The sequence below is a fragment of the Pomacea canaliculata genome, linkage group LG12 (genome assembly GCF_003073045.1).
Source record: "Pomacea canaliculata isolate SZHN2017 linkage group LG12, ASM307304v1, whole genome shotgun sequence".
Lineage (NCBI taxonomy): Eukaryota > Metazoa > Mollusca > Gastropoda > Architaenioglossa > Ampullariidae > Pomacea > Pomacea canaliculata.
Window position 1 is genome coordinate 11,796,356 of NC_037601.1, and position 22,314 is coordinate 11,818,669.

The 22,314-nt window shown below is 40.4% G+C and overlaps 1 protein-coding gene across 12 annotated transcripts in view; it reads left to right on the forward strand.

Moving 5' to 3' along the window:
- Positions 1 to 321: 321 nt before the first annotated feature.
- The window catches only part of LOC112553497 (piezo-type mechanosensitive ion channel component 1-like), a 90,257-nt gene continuing 68,264 nt past the window's right edge, over positions 322 to 22,314 (forward strand). For 11 of the 12 annotated variants that reach the window (XM_025220757.1, XM_025220758.1, XM_025220766.1 and 8 more), the window contains exons 1-5: positions 322 to 459; positions 1,825 to 1,920; positions 14,981 to 15,100; positions 19,831 to 19,873; positions 21,794 to 22,040. In XM_025220757.1, the coding sequence (XP_025076542.1) occupies positions 387 to 459; positions 1,825 to 1,920; positions 14,981 to 15,100; positions 19,831 to 19,873; positions 21,794 to 22,040 (579 nt within the window). In that variant the 5' untranslated portion in view covers positions 322 to 386. Of the gene's footprint in view, positions 460 to 1,824; positions 1,921 to 12,057; positions 12,089 to 14,980; positions 15,101 to 19,830; positions 19,874 to 21,793; positions 22,041 to 22,314 lie in introns of those variants that run through there. The other variant, XM_025220769.1, reaches the window with a different exon arrangement.

A 22,314-nucleotide genomic window follows, 5' to 3' on the forward strand; every position in this document is an offset into this window, starting at 1 on the left:
ATTATGGATGCAGCTGGTAAGAGCAGATGTGATCCGATATCGACTAACAACTTGATGTGAACTTCATAGAGGAGCCACGTTTCGTTCAAACGTCGTATACCATGGAAAACTGTTTTAATAATCACAGAGAATAGACCTTTCCAGGTTTTAACTTTTCACGTACTTCGTCCATCCACCCTTGGAACTGATCGAAGTCTGGCGGTCCTGTTAAGGGGTATTTTATAAGGGATGCACGCGCCTGCCGGAGTTGTGTGGAGGATTGTAAGCAAACTGTATTCAGAAACTGATGGAAGATCGCATTATAAGGCTGCGAGTTTTGCTTGACACATTAGTACAAGAGAGTGGAACACCGTTCGTCTTGTGATTCGCAGGAAAGTGGGATTAAAATGTCGTCAAAGGGTGCTCAAGTCATCTGCTTCGTCCTTTTCAGGCTACTGCTACCTGTCACATTATTGGCAGGTAGGTAGGGTGGTGGATTGTATGAAGTAGTATTTAATTTGTCCAGTGTCTTGTAAAAAGACCTATAGATGCAATGCAGAATAAGACATAATATTTATCGTTTTTAAAATTTTGTTGATGTGAATTACAATACACTTAACATTGAGGTGGATTACATTTTCTTATGATATTGCATTAGTGAACACTATTTCTTTCTAGTAAATATCATCAGCTTTAATCAGTGGTTGTAAGTCATTATCGTTTAAATTATGTAACGACATATACATATGATGTGTTTTGAGCTTCTGCTTAAAATCTAACTTTAGAGGTAAAATAAAATTACCACTACAGCATAAAGCCTAGAACATATGCCAACATAGATATCCATGGAGCATGTCACAGATTGAATAAAAGAATACTTCACTAATTGGAAGTTACCATTAGTAGGCAATGAGAACAAGGATTATATAAAATTAAATGTATGAAAATATATGCAGGTAGTCCTCGGGTTACGACGTCCTCGAGTTAGTTCGTTTCGTGGTTACGACGCTTTATAAGTCGCTCATTCTGACTTACGAGGTTTAGCGTTGTAAGTCGAACTGTACGTGTGGCTCATTCCACGTGAGGTGGAAGTCATAGAGTCCAGTACTGTACTGCAGGGCTTCTGCTTACGCAAAAAATTGCGTACAGTACACATTAAAAGTTCGGAGGACCCCTTCAGTTTTCGTCAATGGGGTCCCCTTCAAATATGGGCGAAGAACAGGGGCCCCTTAAAAATCTGAAGAAGGGGTCCCTGGGACCCCAAAGAATTTAGCCTTAGCAGAAGCCCTGTACTGTACACTGTACCCGGTTACACGAAGAAAACAAGTCTCCTGCATGCCATAACACCCTTCATTATGGCTCCCAAACGAAAGGTAGACTCATCTGATAACAGTGCATCAAAGAAAAGGAAGGCCATCACCATGGAGGTGAAAGTGGATATCATAAGGCATAATATTTTACTGCACTTATGTTTATTGATAATTATGTAGGGTACTGTGTTAGGATAGGTGTTTGGATTGGCTAAGTGTTTGCAGTACTGTACTGTTATCATGGTACAGTACTGTATGAACGTATGATCCGACTTACGTCAAAATTCGCTTTACGAGGCCGCGTAAGACTACCTGTATTAAAGAACTAGATTTTAGACATTGTCATGTTTCTGACAATCGTTGGTTCAAAAACTTAGATACTGTGTATTACAAACCTATTTCCAACAAGAACTGATTTTTAGTAATTTATTTTTTTTAAAAACTGGTTTCAGCAAGTTTGAATGCATTTACAACTAAATGAGATTGTTTATGCAGTTTCTCTTTTGTTTAGAAAATATGTTTGTATTTTTTCCAGCTGCTGTAGTACGTTTTAATGCACTCTCCTTTCTGTATCTGGTATGCCTGCTGGTCACTCCTTTGCTGCAATATCCTAGGGATGTGTCTATGCCAGGTAAGACAAAGTGTTTGACCAGATATTTTTACTGACAGCAAAAGTAAAAAATGCTTTGTGTTACATAATCTTTATAGAACTATTTCTGGTAGGCAGAGGATCTTTTATACTTTTTTATGCTTGTTCCCTTTCAGTTATTAAAATTCTCTGCATGGCTTTAAATTACTGTATAGTATTAGTATAGAGTTAGTCAAAATTATATTAACACTTACACAATGGAAACCATTTTATATGCAAAACATATATCATATATACAGAATGGTCTCAATCTGCTTGTCATCACCCTTAATTCAAAAACCAGTGAGCAATAGTCTCATTTAAAGCCCAAACACAGATTTGACGGTGAATAGAGAATACCACAGTCTATATCAGTGTTAATATAATTTTGACTAACACTGTGCTAAAGTACCCTACACATTAAACAATCAGCTGAAACAGAGACTTGAGATAAGAATTTAGATACAGAAACTACCACTTGAAATGTATCTGTTACTTAGAAAATACAAAAGTAGTGTCATAGCTACAGTTAGGCTGGCACATTGATTCATGTAATAATTAACTTAGCAGCTCATGATTCTCTTGTAAAATGTACCATGAGAGGAATTTTGTACCTTTAACATATGTTGCTTAATGGGGATCCCTTTGGGCATATATTGACATTTGTGCTTATATATTTTAGCATTATTGATTGACAACATTTTTGCTGTCCTGTGCTTATTATGCATCATACTTAATCAATTGATTTTTGCTATTACATATGGATGACAGCATCTGAAAAAAGGTAAATGCTTATTATGTTCCTGGACATTAAACTCTACTGATATGGCAAAAAACAACAAATTGATAAAAAAAAGTTTTCAAAGGATAAGACAAGTTATCTGTTTCCAGCTGTACCACAAAATTGCAGCAAAAGAGTTGTGAGTTCATTGGTTGGTATGATTAGCACAGCCCATTCTCCTTCCATCTTTTACAAATAACTTTAACCCTAACCCATCCCTAACCCTGCCAATACACTACCTTAAACTGTAGTTTCAATTTTAACCCTTAAACTAAATTTGATCATCACACTCATTTAAAGTGTGACTGTGTCTACACCCACCCATACGCACTTCTCCCTCTCTTTTAGTCTTTATGTTGTCAAGGAGCTTGTGTGATTAAGATAAGAAAAACTGCATCAGCTAGAAGCTTTAACTAACTGGACCTGGGCAACTTATTACTGATTGCTGTTGCATGAGCATGGAGTAAGCAAAGGCTGCATGATGACTAAAGATGGGATTTGTTGGTGGAAGTATGTTATGTTTTGGTGAACTTTATAATAATAATATAGTTTATCATTACTACTGATTAATCATAGACAGGAAGTAACCACACAGTACACAAAAGAGCAACCCCTTATAAAGATTTAATCCTATTAGACAAGTAGTCTAATTCTAGCTGATAAGGAAGTGTTTTATGTCAGTGGAGTGGTGTAGCCATTCTGTCACACTAGAGTTCCCATTTAATTAGCTTATAAACAGAAGGCTTATACTCTGTATTCATGCAAAAATTGTTTTTATCTTCTACAGACTATGCTATGTACCAAGCCCATAGAAATGCATATATGCAAACAGTTATACACATGCACTGCTGCATTCACACATGCAAGCATATTTCTTTTGTCAGTTTTGCAGACAAAGACTTGTTTGCTATGCAGAAAAATTCCTCTAAGCCTACCGTTTTCTTCAAGTTGAAGTAATGCCTTTGGATATATGCAATGAGCGGAAAAGGAAAATCTGGTGGCGCAGCTTCTGAGCAAATGTTTGTTCTGCCTCGTGACACTATTTAAAGGATCCCTGTAGGTTTCATGCATTGCATGAACATTGCAGTAAATGTCAAGGTTACTGGAGAAGGTTACTGGCAGATTTGAGATTGCCAGAGAGTATGGTTTTTTTCCCCCCTTCTTATAAAAAATGGCAAAGTGCGCCTACTAATACTTTTACATCACAGATAAATGATTTTGTGTAAAAGAAGAGAAGCTGGAATGGGGAATCTTAGATGCTGCAAACAGTTGCTGCTGTTGTTCACCTTTATTACACATGGGAGGCCAGTTCTCAAAATGAAGTTGGATGGACAGGTCCATACTGATTGATATTAAGGGGTAATGGCCATATTTGTATCTGTGCGAAATAAATTGTCATCTAAACATTGTTAGCAAACTACATTCAACATCACATTCAAAAGGTCATCCCTTTTTTCTCATTAATTTTATAAACAGAACAAAGGATAATGCTGTGACTAGTTTTAGTGAAGTGTGATGCTTTGTCAATATTAATATTGTATTTCCCTTTCAGATATCTTTATTCTACAAAATATCAAAGTGCAGATACTTGATCATTCTACTATTGAATATCCAGATAACTAAAATTGTTTAGTTTGCAGTCTTAAAGTTCAGTGTGTGGGAACCCTCAGAGTCTGGTGGTTTTGGTGTGATTCGCTCTAAAGAATTACTGAGAAGAAAAGTATAGTAGGAAGATTACCACACATTTCAAGTGTTGCTGCCAATCAAGGCAGCAGTAGTTTTGTTGATTTGTTTGTGTAATTTTTTTTATAATTTGTGTCAGTTATCCCTATATTTTTATTACAAGTATATATAAATTGTTTGTATATTTGCTGGTGAGCCGGCAAATGAAGTTTTGAATTAAAAAAAAATTTGAGTCATTTTTGCGTGCAATATGAACAAACATTTTTGCCACCAATGTTGGAAAAAAAAAAATCTAATGAAAATTGTTCCAAAATTAATTTTTTTTTAAAAATTCTACCACTCCATTCTAAAACACAATATACCTATTATTAATAAAAATGAGGAGAAAGAAATGCAAAAAAGTAAGATAAGCCGAGTTCCATATAAACCCGAAACATTTTTTTGGTTGAGTACAGGGATAAAATAACAGATTAAGACATGAACATCTTTTATCAACTGTCAAACCATTTCAATTTTAACCAGTGCTATGTAAAAGCATACAGAACGTTAAGTCAAACATGACTTTCTCACAAGAAGGCATACCTCCCCCTCTCCTGGCCCATCATCCACTTCCCCATTTTTAACTTTGACCTACTTTATAGCAACAAATTTCAACAGGTGTGACCTACTTTCACAGAAGTCATTTTTTGATGATATTGACTCAAAGTCATATTGCATTTTAAAGAAGAAAAAGTATAATGTCATATCAACTAGGAAAGGGAAAAACACTATATATAGCAGTTGGATATTTTTGCATTCTCATTTGTTTCCTGCTTATTGAGATCTGTTTTAATGTGCCAGATTTTTGTTTTATGTCTTTATTTAATTTGATCAGCTCGACATCCAAGACTTTGGTAGCCCCACTCTCGTGAATGCTTGCTATTATCAGGCTGATATTATTAATACATGTAATATATAAATATTATTTGACCCCAGGCTGACGTTTGCATTTGGCTTAATTTGGACATGTTTTGGAAATAAAAGCTCCACCTCTCTGAATGAACTATTCAGGACCGGCTGTGAGCTTCATCGGTCTGCAGAGGAGGTATCCACTGCATGTGCTCAGCCATGCTGACAAAGACCTTACATAAACCGGAAGTTGCTAAGACGGTAACTAGACGCGCATACCTTTTGCGCATCAGATTACGAAAAGGTGCATAACGCTGCTCTTTATCGGGTGGTGGATCTGTCGCTGGATTCATGAGCTATTTTCTGCTGGTAGGAACACCGCCAGTTGGTCCGCGACGGCTTAATCCCCCAGAGAGGACAAGGCTTATTTCGCTTCGCAGCTAATCTATCTGGCGACCATTCTTCTATCTGCCACCTGGAGACGCGCTCAGTTGGAGGTGGTCACCTCACTACCAGGTTAAGGATAGCCTATATAGTCCCTGGCTGCAAGCATTGATACATATGTTGCACTGTGCAAGTTTGGCAGTAATTGGTATTTTTGTCTATTTGCACGCCTTTGCGAGAGAGAGAAAGGAGGGAGGGCAGGAGAGGTGCCAAGCTAACTCAGCAAACTTGGCAGTGGGATCAAGCCTGACATCAGAATGAGCACAGGTAGCCTGGTGTACAGACGTTTCGCATTTCTGCTTTGCACAAGCAGCATTGCATTCTCCTTCTCTCCCTGCCCGTTGTAGTTGGCTGGAGATGGTGAGCTAGTTTTTTGGCAACAACCTGGCCTCAGACGCGCCCTTTTTGGTGCAATTCTCGTCATTCGTCTCACGCCCATCGCCACCCCATTTAGACTTAAAAAAAATGTACGTGCAACGCACTCGGGAAGATCACGCGCCCTCACGCCACAGAAAGTTAAACCGCAATAATTGTTTTCTGTCAGGCATCGTTGGTTTTTCCTTGTGTGTGGGTGGTTTTTGCCTTCGAGTTGGGCCACCGTGACCTGACCTCGCATCGTGTACTTTCACCTAGACAGCACGGCTAGTTTGGCGTAAAACCAAAGTGCAGTACTGACGCACCAATTTCTGCGGCTGGATGCGAGACGTTAGAGAAACACCCATTCCTTTTTTCATGAGTAATAGTAAGCGTGTGACGGTCAGGTGGACATGAGTGTACTGTAGGACGTATATAAGGGACCTTTTCAAGACGTTCCCCTTTTTTTGCACCTTGCAAAAGCACGTGCGCATGTCCATGTAAGAGCCAAGCATATTATTCAGGCATCTTTATTTCTTTCTATCTTTCGACGCAGTCGGCTTCACACATTGTTTAGACTTTAGAACAACCGAAAACCGTCGGAGATCTTGAACAATATTTATCGTGCTATTTCGTCAGTATACATTTGTGACCAACATGGCTAAGTTAATCTATATCAAAGCAGATACCTTCAACAGTGTTAACTGTTCAGTGAAATGCTGAATATCACGATTTTAAAAAAATAGGAGGAATTTATAGCTGTTTTTATATTATTTTTCATAACTTGCAGCAAGAGCCAGATTGCTTATTTTATCTGATGGCATGCCTTGCATTAGATGAACTGGTTATCGTCATCATCGGGCGACAGGGCCTGTCACCAATGCAGTGGGTGTTGGCTTTCCTGAGTTCTGTGTCGGGCACGCTGTTCTTTCTCTGCATATGACATATGTTTACAGGGCTGGCTGCCTTGCCGTGATATAGCCTTAATTGCTGGCTCAGTGTAAAACACCATATCCATTTCTCCCCTCGGTTTTCGTTATCCCTTTCAGGGAGCTAGACTGTTCAATGATACATAAATAGGTGTTTCCCATCTCGCAGAAACTCGTGTAAATCATTTGAGAGAAATTCAAATCACACAAAGTTACCAAAGGGTTCGAAAAACGTAAACGATTTGCCCTCTTGGTCGGAAAACGTAAGAATTTAGATCGGAGTTCTCATCACATAAAATGCTATGAAGTATGATAGACATATAAAGGCGGCAGTTTTAATGGTATAAAATTTATGGCACTAATAATTAAATCAACGATCGAGAATACGGTAATCTTAGCGCATGGGCGCGCGTATAGTGATATGTGTACTTTTTTGCGATCGGTAGATAAAACCTCCACTAATTTTATTTGGAAGTCTGACAACCCACAACAGTTTTAGTTGGGTAGGGGACTGGGATGTCTCAAGTCTCCCCCGCTCCTACCTTTTGTAGATGGGAAACACTACAAATGCTCATGCAGTTGCATGTTTTATACGTCCATGATGCTTGAGGACGAGAATCCAGATGCTTTCAAACCTAGGGGCAGAGGTTGGGGTGGAAAATTGCGTGGTCGTCATGGTGAAGCAGCACTAAAAGCCTGTTGATGTGATCAGCATGCTGCTCAGCATGACGGCCTCATCTTCGTGCACCGTATGCCCTCGCATAATGTTGCATATGAATAAACAGAAATAGGGTTGAAGCTGGCAGAAATGAATACATTGCTGTTTACTGGTAAATTGTGTGGCTGGCGGGGGTGGAAATTTACAGTAATATTTTACCCAAGTTACCTAGAACTCGAACTTTCTAGAAAATGTGTAGGAAGGGGGAGGGTCCCGATTCACATACGCTGTGTTGTGAAATCATGGTTCGTGTTGAAGGTCTGCTGTCAGTCCTCTACAGCTTGCGCTGTTTCGCACAACAAAGGCTTTCTATGTGTTCTTAACCTGTCTATGATGAAAATAAATAGATATATGTGATGAACAATATATGGCTTATGTGTACTATTCACATTTGTGCAACCTCTTCAACGCAGAGGAAGAAGCCTTGTAAGCAGGGAATGATTCGTAACGTGTAGAATGTGTTGGCAGTAGCGGTAGATGGTGGGTAGAGAATGAGGCCAGAATAGTTTTGATCTAGCTTCCATGTCAAGGACGACGCCGACATTTTTTCTGTCTCTCTCTCTCCTTCTGTCTCTCTCCCCTTCCCTTTCTCTTCCATGCTCGGGCTGCAACCGACGATATGACCCAGCATGCAGACTGGCTGGAGGGCAGCGAGTGCCGTTTCGGTTGGCTAAACAAGATCACCTGCTGCGGACCACGGCTGCAGCCGTGACGTGCAGCGGATCAATATGTAAAACGAGTAATCAGTCCCGTTTCCAGATGGATGGGTGATGGACGGTGACGAAGGGTGATGTGGGTGGGTGGGTGCGGTCTAACAAAGACAGTCTTCCCGGGCAAAAAGGGACGCCCGGCTGTAAGAGATCTTGCGTTTACAGTCGCGTTGACATGTCAATAGTTCCCTTCCTCTCCATCACTGGCATCGCCCACGGCATCCTACTCGGCTCATTGTTTGACTAGGTTACCGGGTTTTGTGCTTTGCTTTAATTATCCGTCTGTATTGGTCACACGGTAGCAGCAGTCGACGCCTTTTAAGGTGAAATGTATGTCGGTGGTGGCTGGGGTTAGCGAGGAGTAGGTCTTCGATTGTGTAATTTGTCATAGTGTGTTGTGTGTTCCTCATTCACCTGTTATAGATTGAAACGCTTAATATGTTTTTTTTTAAAGAAAGAAATGCCATCATATGTGACTTGATGGGATCAAACCTTTCTTGGAGATGTTGCTAGGGTCAGTTGTAGTGCAGTACCTACTAAAACTGTCGAAACAATAATATGGCAGGAAGATTGCAAAACGCATGCAACGTGGGTTGTCTTTACATAGGTAGCAATCGGGTTTACTGTCTATCACGAGCTTGATCTTTGTCTAGATTAGAAGAAAGGAGCGCGTGCGTGTGTGAATGTGGAATTTAATAGGTCGAAGTGCCTATCAGTTTCTGGCATAATGAGTATGGAGGAGTGAGTTGCCATCAGCGTAACCGGAAGTGGATGGACAGTAAGCTTGGTCAGCATGATGTGTGACCGGCCGCGCGCAAGATCATGTAAAAGAGCGCGTACATTGCCGAATATGTTATGTCAAGGCATTTGGATAATGCAGACAGGCGGCAGACACACGTACAAACGATTATCTGTCGACGACTCGGTCAGCGGCATTTGTTCATCATATTTAAGAGTTAAAATATCACGGGAATGGATCCCAGCAATGCGATTGGTCGAACTTAGTGGCAACACTTTCGCTGCCCCCTCCCTTTTCTTTTCCTCTCCCCTGCACCACATGACGGCTCCAATAGCAGTAAACAGCAATCTGTCAGCCCGTTGTGGCAACTCGCGAACCATAGTAGGTACTGCAGTACCTAGCCAGGGTCGCCAACATTCCACACGTTTCATTTGCCTGATGGGGAGTGATGGCCTGAAGCGACTGCAGCCCTCCACGCTTTCGCCGTGTTGATGGTGAGCGGGCGCAGATCACAGACGTCTGTACTCTCTTGGGGTACAAATAGTACCCTCCAGACGATGCAGTTATCAGGGTCCCACCCAGCACGGCAGAGCAAATATATTTTATAGTGAGCCCCTTCCCCCGGCCTGTGGTAATTTTAATGAAATATCGCGTCAGTGACCTGACATTTAGCTGCTGGACCAGACACCTATGCCAACGTGTCTCGTGGGGCAGTGGGTGTCGCGGCGTATAATAGTCATTGGTCACGGTAGGCAATAGGTTGAACTCGTAAGTGTCCCAAAGTCGAGACTCCATGTAAGGATGCAAGTCACTAGGATCATATGAGCAACATTAAACAAATAAGTAACAGAAAGAACATTATGTGTAAACTGTTAAAATGTTAGTAAGATTTAAAACAACTATTTTTGGAGTTTTGTAAACGTTTTGGTAGTTTCATTGCTAGGACTTAACGTCGTACAGATGAGCGGATTTTAGCGGAGAAGCAAACATACATGTGGGCTTTACACCTAAACTATGTATATAGTACTTGTGTAATGGGCTTTGTGTGCGTCACCATTACATAACAGGAAGAATAAATAAAGGAGAGAAAAATAGCTCGAATCGAATATTTTATTGTTTAGGCCATCGGCCCCTAACAGGAGGGTGACCTCATGACTTTGTACATTTCTAGTACATTACATAAAGATACGTTGTAGCATGTGTACTATATAATAATATAAAACATACAATTATACGAATTTGGAACCTGGGTGTATTACATTGTTATCTATTAGAGCACGTCTATACAGATAATAAAATATTACATACTAACGATCAGATAAAGAGCTAGAGAGAACAACAAATTGTTTGTTAGGCCATCGGCCCATATTACAAGGGGTGGTAGTCACTTGTAATTTTTTTCAGAACATACAAAAAATAATCGTAGTCTATTCATGAACTTACATATAGTTACAGGACATGTCGGATTTCTAATACCTTTAAAATGTAAAGTGCTGTGTTAGATATTATCATCCTACCACTGCTAATGGTGAGGAGCAGCGTTTTTAAACATAGATGAATATCTAAAAAAAATTTCAAAGTAATATATTTCTCTCAAAGAACAGTATACATGGGACACAAAAACATGAAATGAAGTGAAATAAAAAAATAAAAAAAAGCGAGAGAGGTAGAGAGTACACGAAGAAAAAGTGAGGGGGTGGGGGTTAATAAAGAGAGGCTGAAACTTAATTACAACAACTTATCGTTAACTTAGCAAGGCGGCGACAGTGCTTATGAAAAAAGTGCGATCTGTCTTGGTCGTTGTGTTGCGCATTATAAATACCCATTGTTATATTATTCATTCTTTCTTCTCATTTTCTGTTTGCCAGTTGACTCTTATTCTGTACATGTGGCAGATCAGTGTGTGACGTCCGTGACATTCCTTCCTGTATGGGGTCATGAAATTTCAAACTGAACTTGCGTCAACATATATTGTGTCTGTTTGGACCCTTACTATTATCGTTTATTACTTAGTGTGCATGCCTGGGACACGTGCATGTGCATACTAATTAAGCTATTAAATAACCTATTATACATTTTTTTTTATTTACGGGGATTGATGGCAACCAGAACTTGTGTGTCACGGTGTAGGGGACAGGTTCCAGGAATGTTTCAGCGTTGATGGAGGACCTTTTCAGCACCTGTGAGATCAACTTGACCCAATGAGTGCTTCGTAGATACCGTTGACTCACCTGTGTATGTGTGTGTGAAAAAAGTTCTGGAGACACCTATTTTATATATGTTTATACCATAACTTTTCTAGTGTAAACAGGACTAAGGCAGATGCTTGCCCCAGAAAGTCCTTCCCCCCCTTATCTTTGCAGTCAGTCGAGATCAGTATCAATGACCTTTGACATGTTCGACACTAAGAGGCACAGTTGTTGTTATAATTTCCTTGTAATGCGCTACACGATAAATAGAAGTACGTTTTTATGGCGTTAATTGTTCTAGTACTGTTTACCACAAACTTGAATTACTTATTTGCTTGCAGACGATTTTTTCCAGTTAACTACTAAAAAGAATCTGATGTGTACAAAGCTTCCGGCTTAGTCACGTTCATTGTTTAAGCTCGCCGAGACTAATAGCGGAGAACTTCATAAGAGGCTAAGCGTTGGTCTTCTCAGACAGACAGCAGTCCACCTCCGTGGGTTTTGCGTTCTCAGTGTAAACTAGGATGGATCAATTCAGCGGAAAAAATTGTCATGCTCCGTACAAAGACGTTTGGGTCACCGACAGACCGCGTACACCACGGCCATATTGCATGATGACACAGTTTTCGCAACATAAATACGTGGGCGACACATGACTGGCGTTGTAATAACGTCATTACTTGATCTCGTGACTCTAATGGCGTCCGCACTCGAAATGGCTCTGTCGCTACGTGGGGTGAGAGACAGGCTACTGCAGTCACTTCCTGAGGTCACTGAGTATGAGTATCCTAGGATTCCGTAGGCAGATGGGATTGTCTCGGTTTATGCCTCCTATTTTCCGCTCTCTTGTCTCATTGGTTGTTTTGGACTCGTAATTACCCTTAACGCAAGCATTACCTATTGCTGACACGGAGTAGATCCATGATGACTATTCAATTAATCAAGACAGAGAAACGAATAAACAAAATGGTGGGAGGCGGGGGGCGTGTCACCAGCAAAGCAGTCCGTGCAGCCTTCGGTCGATCTCAAACTGCGAAATACAACCTGTCGCCTGAATCAATTTTTTTTAAAGCTTCTAAGCTCGTTTATTTCTTCGGGAGCATGCGCAGCCGGCGTTAGCCACCAGACGAAGAATGCCCGGATTTACCGAGAGTGCGTGGTGTGACATGGAGTCATGTGCAATCGCGAGCGGCCCGCACCCTCTAGGTTTCTATCGTCCTTTTAAAAACATGGGAAATGTGACGTTGGCTTGGGTTAAAAGATTTCTACGTCGATTTTTTTCCCCTTTTTTTAAGAATCGGAGAGCTACTGTACAGTGCGATGATATATTTTGATCGATAGCTTTAAAAAAAGGTTTTTAAAAAAAAAATAACGGACAGTTGATGCGCGCCGAAGCTACTTGAAAGGAAAGACGACAGAAAGAAAGCAAGATGGGACAGGCGAGCGAGGTAGTGCATAAAGAAAATGGGAGCGGGTAGAGGGGAAGAGGATCGACGGACCATGATTCTAATTTCAATAATAATGGCACTTATATAGCCCACTTCCCTGCTGGCAGCAAGTTCAATGCGCTTTAACATAAGTAATTAGTCAGCAATATCCATGTAGATTAGCAGATTCCACTTCTCAATCTCTGTGCCTACTACCCTTGGACACTGTTGGATACAGTCTGACATTCTTATCACATCAGCCATATCATTCACTTGCTAAATTTGATGATGACCTTTTGTTTTCTATATGAATCACATCAATATATGTTACACCAGTTCGACTCCCAACATTATCTTTTACTTGTTCTCTGTACATGCCTACCTGCATGTTTATGCTAATTGATTAAATGGGCCTTGTATATTATATTTCTACAGGATCTTCCATCTTCGGTTTGTTTTCGGCCTCTGTGCCCGCTTCTGTCATTCCGTCCCACCTACTCCCTTTCAAAAAAAAAATAAATAAATAAAATAAGTAAATAAAAGAAAGAGAGAAAAAAAGCATCCCTTCTCTCCTATCCGCACACGAAGAAGCCTAACCTTGAGGATGTCGATAAAACGCTCCTCCACGATAAATAATAAGCTATATTGCTTCTGAAAATACACGGAGTTTCGGTTTTTGGATTTTTGATTTATCAGTTACCTAAATCAACTTTTGGCTTTTAAGGCCACAGTAGAGGACTGTCTTCTCAAACACCCATCTTTTAAATGTCTCACAGTCTTCACTACTAAACTTTCTCACCAGTTACTGGTAGGCACGTGCAGATTGGATCACATATTAGGTAGTACACACAAACTGGTTATTTAAATATAGCGTCAAGGTATTTCCTAGCTCAGCGGCAAGGTATTTCCTAGCACAGCGTGATGATAGGAAAGAAAAAGAGAAGAATGAGCTGGAAAAAATGGTTGAAAACAAAGCCTCAGTCTGTATTAAGCGTCAACGTTTCTATGCAAAGGAATATTCCATCTGATGAGATTTGGAAGACGTTAGACCATATCGAGTTTTTCTTAGTCAAAACACGTAAGCGTGCGTGTGTGTGTGTGTGCGTGCAGTGCATGCATGTTGTGTACATGCACGTAAAGTGAGAGTCAAACGGGGGGCGTGATATGAATCAATTGTTTGCTCAGTCTTCTACGTCGGTGGGTCGCGTTCGATTTGCTCATCTTGTGGGTCAGTCTGACCCTCTGAGTCATTGTTTGATTGGGAACGTGTTCCGAATGTTTATTTTGTACACACCTGTCCGTATTGTATTCGAGATAGTTTTTTAGTTTTGTTATCCTGTCAGTTTTCTAGCATCCCGTTGAAGAAACAGTTTCTCTGATACTCCCTATCCAAGGAAAGCAGTGATGGTTGGTGTTAGAGATTGGAGAGAGAGAGAGTGAAAGACCTGGTCTTTGTGGACTGTGCAGGTTTTTAACGGGTTATCATGGATTGGATTTTGTTGTGGAGTGGGTAATAAAGGATTGGACAAAGTTGATCACATTAACGCAGATGATTTATGCACTCAGTAAAACAAAGAGAATGTTTGTGATACTGACAGATCGTATAGCCCAGGGGTGAGGGTGTAAGGTAATGAGGTGTCAAACAGAGGATGTAGCTTCCTCTTGTGATCAGCAAATTGTCAGAAAGGCTTTCAGCATTCTGTCCATATCAAAACGTTCTAGCTGAAGAATTTTGTTTTATTGAGTATTGGGTATGTTATGCGTGTGTACAAGAAATAGCAGGCACTTGAAATCGCTTGTACCCTCTGTAGTCCCCAGCTGTATAACCACAGGTGAATTATTGGTTTGTGTGGTGATATTGAAGGTGTGCTTTTTGATTGGTTTTATGCAATATTGCATGTTTTTGTGATTTGCTATGATGTACCACGTGCCTTAGTTATTCTTGTAATTAGCAACTGGTTTTGTTGTTTTTTGCAACTGAGCACACTTCGCAAGTTATAATTGCTCATTGGGATCAACAAAGTTAATCATTTATCATTTCACACGTTGTAGTAAGATAAACGTGGCTTTGGTGTTGCTACAGGAGGTACGGGGCAGCCACGTAGCAGTAAGAACATAACTGTAGGCTTGATGTGATTTCTGCTGGGGGCACCGAGTGCAACAATAATATAACTACTGTCAGTGTGTTCTTCTGTGTGCAGGGAGCACAGGGGCATTCCTGAAGGTGCTGGTGGCTCTCAGCTCTTTGACGTTTGCAGCACAAGTCTCCTTCCAGATAGCTACTGTAGCCAGCGACACTCTCCGTAACAATCTGGTCAATTGTGAGTCTACATTTTTTTTTTTTTAGTATATCTTGAGAACATTCATAACCAACACACAGGTTGTCAAATCACACGATTGGAAAACGTTCACCTGTTTGTAGTCATATAGTATTTACGTTTATGGTTAATAAAAGACATATGTCCATTGTCTTGAACTCCCTGGACACTAGTCATTACGTTATGCTGACCAATGTTGGAGGAACCAAAGGTTGCTTGTAGTCGCACTCAGGTCCAGTGTGTTAAGACCAACCTGAACGGTTTGCGTTTTTTTTTTCTGATATCAGTATAGGCTATATAAAACTAATATGTAAATTTCAGCCTCCAAAACCCATCCGTTAATTCTGCATTTCTCGTGGTTCTGAAAAACTGCTTCTTTAGCACGAGAAATGCAGACTTTCGACATCCGAATAATTTTAACTGTCGCTCTGATTTCAATGTTGTGAATGGTGTACAAACGTGACGTAGTACACTGTTAGCGGCGCTCCTCGGTCACAGGTGCGAATCGCGTACTTTGGTAGAGGACAATTAATTAACGGATGGGTTTTGGAAGCTGAAATTTACAGGTTAGGTTTATATCGCCTATACATACTGATATCTAAAAAAACGAAAACCATTCAGATTAGTCTTTAAGTTTTTTTTGCATGTAATTGCAAGCCAGCAGTCTGGTGGTATAGCAGCATTCGAGCTTACCTCGGTGACTGAGATGCAGCACGTGGATTCAACACTCAGGAGGTTGCTGCGTGACAGATGACGCGCACGACAGCTGCATGCTCTTTTTGTTTTGTTTTTCAGTCCACACGCACGCACTGTGTCCTTCAAGTGTTTCGAGTATACACTCTGAACCATAGACTTTCTTTTTTTAGTGTCTGCGCTCCGCCATTTACCAATAGGTACGCTCACTAAAACGATCGACTAACAGTCGCATACATACACTTGCTTTCATTTTTAAATTATTATTTAACTGGTGGATTGATGGCCAGGCGTCGCATATTTGGACATGTCCTTTTTAACAGCAAATAGGAGGGGGAATATAAAAAGAAACGAAAAGCTTGTACACAATACACAATAAATTTGTCACGTTGTTAAGAATGCTTTCAGGAAAATATTAACGCATATTTCTCAACCCATCCCCCCCCCCTCGATGTAAAAGAGAAACAGGAAAAGAAGAGGACAGGCAAGAAATTATCGGAAGGGTAAAGTGCGGAGTTGATCACCAATTAGAATGGAAGGCGAAAGTTTCACAGTGCACCTAATCGTGTCAGATAGAACCGGAACGTAGTCTAAAGCTGAATGTTGGCAGGACAAATTGCAAAAATTAGAACTAAACGAAGAGGGATGTCAGCAGCAGCAGTTTGTGTGTGTCAAGGCAGAAAACTGACACGCGAGCATCATCCGTCCATTTCTGTAACGGCCGGCATGGTTGTTTTCGTCTGCCAGCTTTCGGACTCGCCTATCGGCTCGGTCATCGTGTTATCTGTCCTGTTGTCACGTACTTCAACAACACCGAACCAAATAAGAATGATCCACAAGGGGTGCTTCCATACAGCAGATGCACCACCACACAATACAGGCATTGCATTAGCTGCAGCTGGGGCGTCGGAAGCAAGGGTAAATTGATCGTTGGGTAAAGGGTATAAGTGTAACGGGGTTATGGAAAATGGGAAACTTTGGTAAAGCATCCATAGAAAAGTGTGTCCAAACCTTGTGGATATTACTTTTTGATACCTTACCCAGGTGTATCTTTGCTACAGAGTCATAACAATGGCCTGAGGTATTAATAAAGATATGCAATATAAATCACCAGGCCCAGCAGTGATAAAGAGTGGCAAAGCCAGTAAACATTGATCTCAAAGATAAAGAGCAATTATTTATTATTTAAAAGCATCTAGAAGAAGAGTGAGAGTGGTTTGAGACATTTTTAGTGATGCATCATATCAAGTTTAGTTCAGACAGAGTTCATATCACCCAATCTGCTGTGAGCAGGAGTGCACACACACACACAGGGTGGATGCATAATTTTTATAGCAATAATTCATTCTATGCCAGGTTGGCAGTGGAAATAAGTCGATCATGACTTCAGAACAACAAATGAATTTTAATGAAGGATGCTTGAATGATTACTGTGAAAAGGATTTCTTAACCTTTTTGAATCCCAAAGAGAAGAGTTTATCTGTGTTTGAACTTAGTAAATTACATGTAATCATTAAAGATAGTACTCAGAGGTCAGGAGCCAAGTGAAATGTAACATACTGGCTTTGGCTATTGATTATGATTGGCATGTGACCTTAGATATTTTTGCCAGCTGACGCAGTAGCAGTCACAGGGTATAATGTGATAAATCATGAAAGGGATTTGTTTTGTATGCAGTTACAGGCATAAACATTTATTCTATAAATAACTTTAACAGAGAATACAATTTAACTTTATGAAATAATATATATACAGTCAGCACGAGGAATATATAAAATTAGTACATATATTAAAAATATAAAATCAGACTCTGATTTTTACAGTGTACAAAATAAAGGATATAATCACATTAGTAATGGGGTAGATGCAGTTGCTCTCCCAATCTCACCACAAGAACCAAACAACACTTTCATGGGTTCTAAGTTCTTTTACTCCCACACCAGTCAATAGTGCTGGCTCAGGTGAAAACTCTACACCACACACTCTTGCTCTCAATGAAATGTGCTCCCACCTCTTCGATGTCTCCAACTGCTCGCCTCTCCACCCAACCTTCACGCCTGACTTCCCTCCAAACACACCCCCCCTCACCTCCATCCTGTCGCTAGTCGACCCCCTCCTGCTCTCCTTGATGACGGGGTTGTCACCTGGTCAGTAATTACCCCCCACCGCCAAGCCTGTACCAGTCCTGTGTGCGTGTGTATGTGTGCTATCTTCCATACTACTATATATATATATGATGCATAAGGAATATTAAAGATGAAAAGATATGGCACATGGGAGAGTTGTGTTTTCTGCAGTGGGATCTTTCCCTGGTCTTTGATAATATGATTCCATTACTGGGGCATAAAATGTCCTGTTCAGTCTTTTTACCTATTCATCGTGCCTCTCTCCCTAATCCTCAACTGAAAAACAAGAAGTAGTGTACAAGTAAAGTATTTCACCTTCTACAATAGTCTTCATTACTAATATGCATAGTGTTGGGAAACATCACTGATGTGTTCTGATGTGACAACAATGGCAGAAAGAATGCAGTTGTTCAGCACAACCTCAACCTCTGCCCCATTAGTAATGCAACATGCTGTTGGAGTACTTATGCAAAACCAAAGCAAGTGTATTGTAGCACAGATAACTTTTGTAACCTGCTTAGAATATTTCTTTATTTGAAACCAACATTTAAGTAACAGCAAGGTGAAGAGACAAGAGCTCAGTGTGCAATGTGAAACTGTCAAATAACAACCAACCGACTGTTTGTCAAAAGTGTCATTAGGGGTTATGATAATGACATTGCATGACCTACTGGAATAGCCAGATCATACAGGTGTGCTACAGGTTTTAACATAGTCAAGTTGTATTAAAGAGGTAATTACCTATAAACAAATTAGGACTGCCTAAAAAAAGGTTGTCATTGAGCAGAATTTCATAAACACACTCTCATGGTCCGATTTCATACTCTTCATGTGTCTCTCTTCTTCATTGCAATGAAGACAGGGTCTTTATCTGGGCCCTCGATCATGTTGGCATGCCAGGCACTGTTTGAAGCGACCAGACTGCTAAGGCATCTTGCCAATCTCCTGGTCAGCTGCAGTCACTGGTGTCTGTTGACTTAAGTCTGCCATCATGGTATACATTCAGTCCTCACAGTGGCTGTGCTAGGTTCATGGTTCACAGTGAGCACCTCTTGCTTAAACACAATACAATAACACTAAATATAAATATAGAAATAAAAAAGCAAAACAAGAAAGACAGGTGCTCCAGGACCAGGAGCCAGCTGTATCGCCTGTATGAGAACCTTCGCTCAAAGATGTATCCTAGCCATGAATTGATTGTATATGTGGATTGCCACTGGAGTAAAAGAGTGCAAATATCAGGCGGTTCTGGCTCGGGGAACTCTAAACCTACCACATCTGTCTGTGTGTCTTTTGTCAAATTCCTGTTGGAGTGGATGAGAGTCATTGGCTAAAATTGTAGTCTGTTGTACAGAAGCTTGTGATCTAGTGTCTCTTAAGCCATTATGCATTCATGTCATTGATATTCTGCACATGTTTGCCACCAGTTTTGTTGTTTGTTGGTTTTTTTATGACATATTTCACTTGCAGTAACTTTCTCCTGCCAAAAACCTGTAAATTTATACTTAAATAGTTGAATTTTAAATTAATTCAAATCTTAGTTTTACAGGTGGAGGCCACAGAATGCTTTAAATGGGCTGCTTTCTCTTATGCCACTCTATTTAAACTTTTTGCTGCTTGGCATTGCTTCTGTGGTCACTTTTGTTTTCTATTTGACTAGTTGATTTTTTCTATGCCTTGACATGGCCTGAACTGCTGACACTGTGTTAAAAAAACAATGAACAACCATGATGTGTCATTTGTTGTGATTATTTCAAGAACAAACATTTAGATTTTATTTGGCAGTCTTTGATATCTTAAGGACATTTTGTTTTTGGAGGAGGGGGAAAAGGGTACTTTATCAGTCCCTACCATCAGTTGTATTTAAATTCTTTGCAGAGTTTGTTATTGTCACTTGGTAATTTTTTGTTTCAGGTTCTAAAGTTGAACAGCTTTCTAGACAGCTTGGATTTCAGAGGTATGCATGGTTTGAAAATGTGTTTTGTTGTATTCAGAGTGCTATGCTATCCAAGTTATTACATGAAACAGTATTTTACATTGTTTTGCATGTGCTGTAGATATGACATCAGGCTAACACAACCATTTTAAGGAAATAGTGTGTTGGATTTGCTAAGTAATTAGGACTAGCCTATTGATCTTATTAAGAGAATGGCAGATCCAACAGCTATCACCTGCCAGGATGTGATGAACAATTAATGAGATGGAAAGGCAGTTTTAACACATGAATGATAACATAATAGAAGGAAAAATCAATATTTACACTCAAAGAAAGTTACACTTAATGGAACTTTTGGTGTGTATCCACACACCTTCAGCAACTAAAAGCTAAATGACTGATGTGTTCAGTGCCCAACAGCCTGAGATGAACTCAGGACAAGTTACTGAATAAAACTGTTATAGACTGCCATCAGTTGACTCCTGACCAATACAGGAAGCTGTATGCCTCTAATACAATCCCCAGGGGCAATTCAAGATCATGCTTGTACTGGCAATAATATATACATGATATAAAGATATAATATAGATGTACATGTTGAAATAGTGTCTCTCTTACACACACATTCTCTCTTCCACACACACATTCGCATTGAGCGCATCTTTGTGATGTGGATACTAGCGCGCTACAAAACTACATCATCACAACTACATTCTCAACAACAGCAGATACAGTTGGTGACCCAAGGCCACCTCATCCTAGTACAAGATCATGGCCAGTAGAGTTTATCAAGTGAATGGCACGTGGAATGAGTGAGTTGGGGTGACAGTTGGTTTTGCATACAGGCATTGAGTACCTACAGCCAGATCGCAAGAGTGAAAACTCACTTGCCAACACATGATCAGAAATCTAACGAGGATTCGAGATGCCTTCCTGAGGATTAGCTGATGACAGACCTTCTGAAGCTCTGTGGCCTCCCATAGATACATAAGGAAAATATGCCACTCCAACCAGTTGTCGCATCCATAGGCTCCATCACTTACAAGACTGCAGGGTTCCTGATCAACATTCTTTCACCTCTTGTGGGAAAGATAAAAAGTTCAACAATAAGGTCAAACAGAATAACAGCATTGCCATGCTCAACATCAAGATCACCATGGGACATGACAAGCTGATTTTCAGTGTCTACTGCAAACTCTCACACACCAATACCTCTAGTTTTATAGCCATCAACCTCTCCAGCATAAACTGGGGGTGATGCACACTCTCTGTCATCAAGCAAAGACCATTGACTCATCAAAATAAGCTCCATATGGAGAACTTCAACATCTGAAGGAAGTATTCTGCATTTCAAGCTGCCTCAAACGAGGATGGTACTGAACCTGGGAGCCTCAAGACCATTCCTAATCCCTCATTCAGCAGAGATCCTGCAGTCTGTGTGTGTACCAACATCCCATACACTAATGGCTTCACAGAAGCCATCTTCTGGGAAATCAAAGTCCTTGTTCATGCCAAGCTGTGCACCACCATCTGCAGACTAGTGGCACCCAAAGACAAGACTGACTAGCTGGACAAGCCAGATATGATTTATCACATTGAATGTGACTAAAGTTTATGTGGGGGAAACAGAAAAAACGGAAATTAAGAACATGGCAGGAAGTCCTTGATGATGGGGACACCTCTTCTCCCCAGATGAAGATAATGCTACCACCTTGGACTATGAAGCTTTGTGGTTTCAGAGAGAGGTGGAGGAGGTAATTTACATTGTAGCCCAAAACCTTCCCCCAATAGAAACTGGGCACCACATCAAGAACTGGCAGTCTGCAGCAGTCTTATTCAGTTGTGTGCCCTGAGTTCATGGGCAGAACAACACTTCAGAACAGAAACCACTTTCCTTTTAATTTCCAAGGTGAATGGAATTGAATTCTTTTTTTTGTGCAGAGTGGATGGCATACCAGTTCACCATGCAGTTCGTCTCATTATGCCAGATATTGGAGTGTTTGTGGTAGCAGTGGTTGTCCTGGTAGTATGCACCATTATTTTGCGAAGGAAGTCAGATGCAGTTCAAGAGCCTCGCAAAAGAGTGACCAGCTTGAGACGCCAGAAGGCACTGAACTATGCAGTCACTGTTGTAACAGAGGTCTTTGTGATGGTGGCTCTAGCTGCAAGTTCCATCATGATTCCATCTGTGAGTAAAGTTCTGTTTTGTTGGTCTGTGGCTTCCTTTTCATACAGTCATGACAGTCTCTCAATGTTAGGATGTAAGGTCCAGTAACTTTTGTTGCATTGGAATTATAAATAATGATGATTGCTTACTGATTTATTCATTAAGTCCATAAAGTATTTAGGGCATGCACAATGAACAGATACAGCAGCAAGTGATGGTGGTGTTGGTGTTGTTGGCCCTGTACTTGCAAATGATTGAGTCACAAAATGTAATCTGCTGTTGAAATGACTGTATT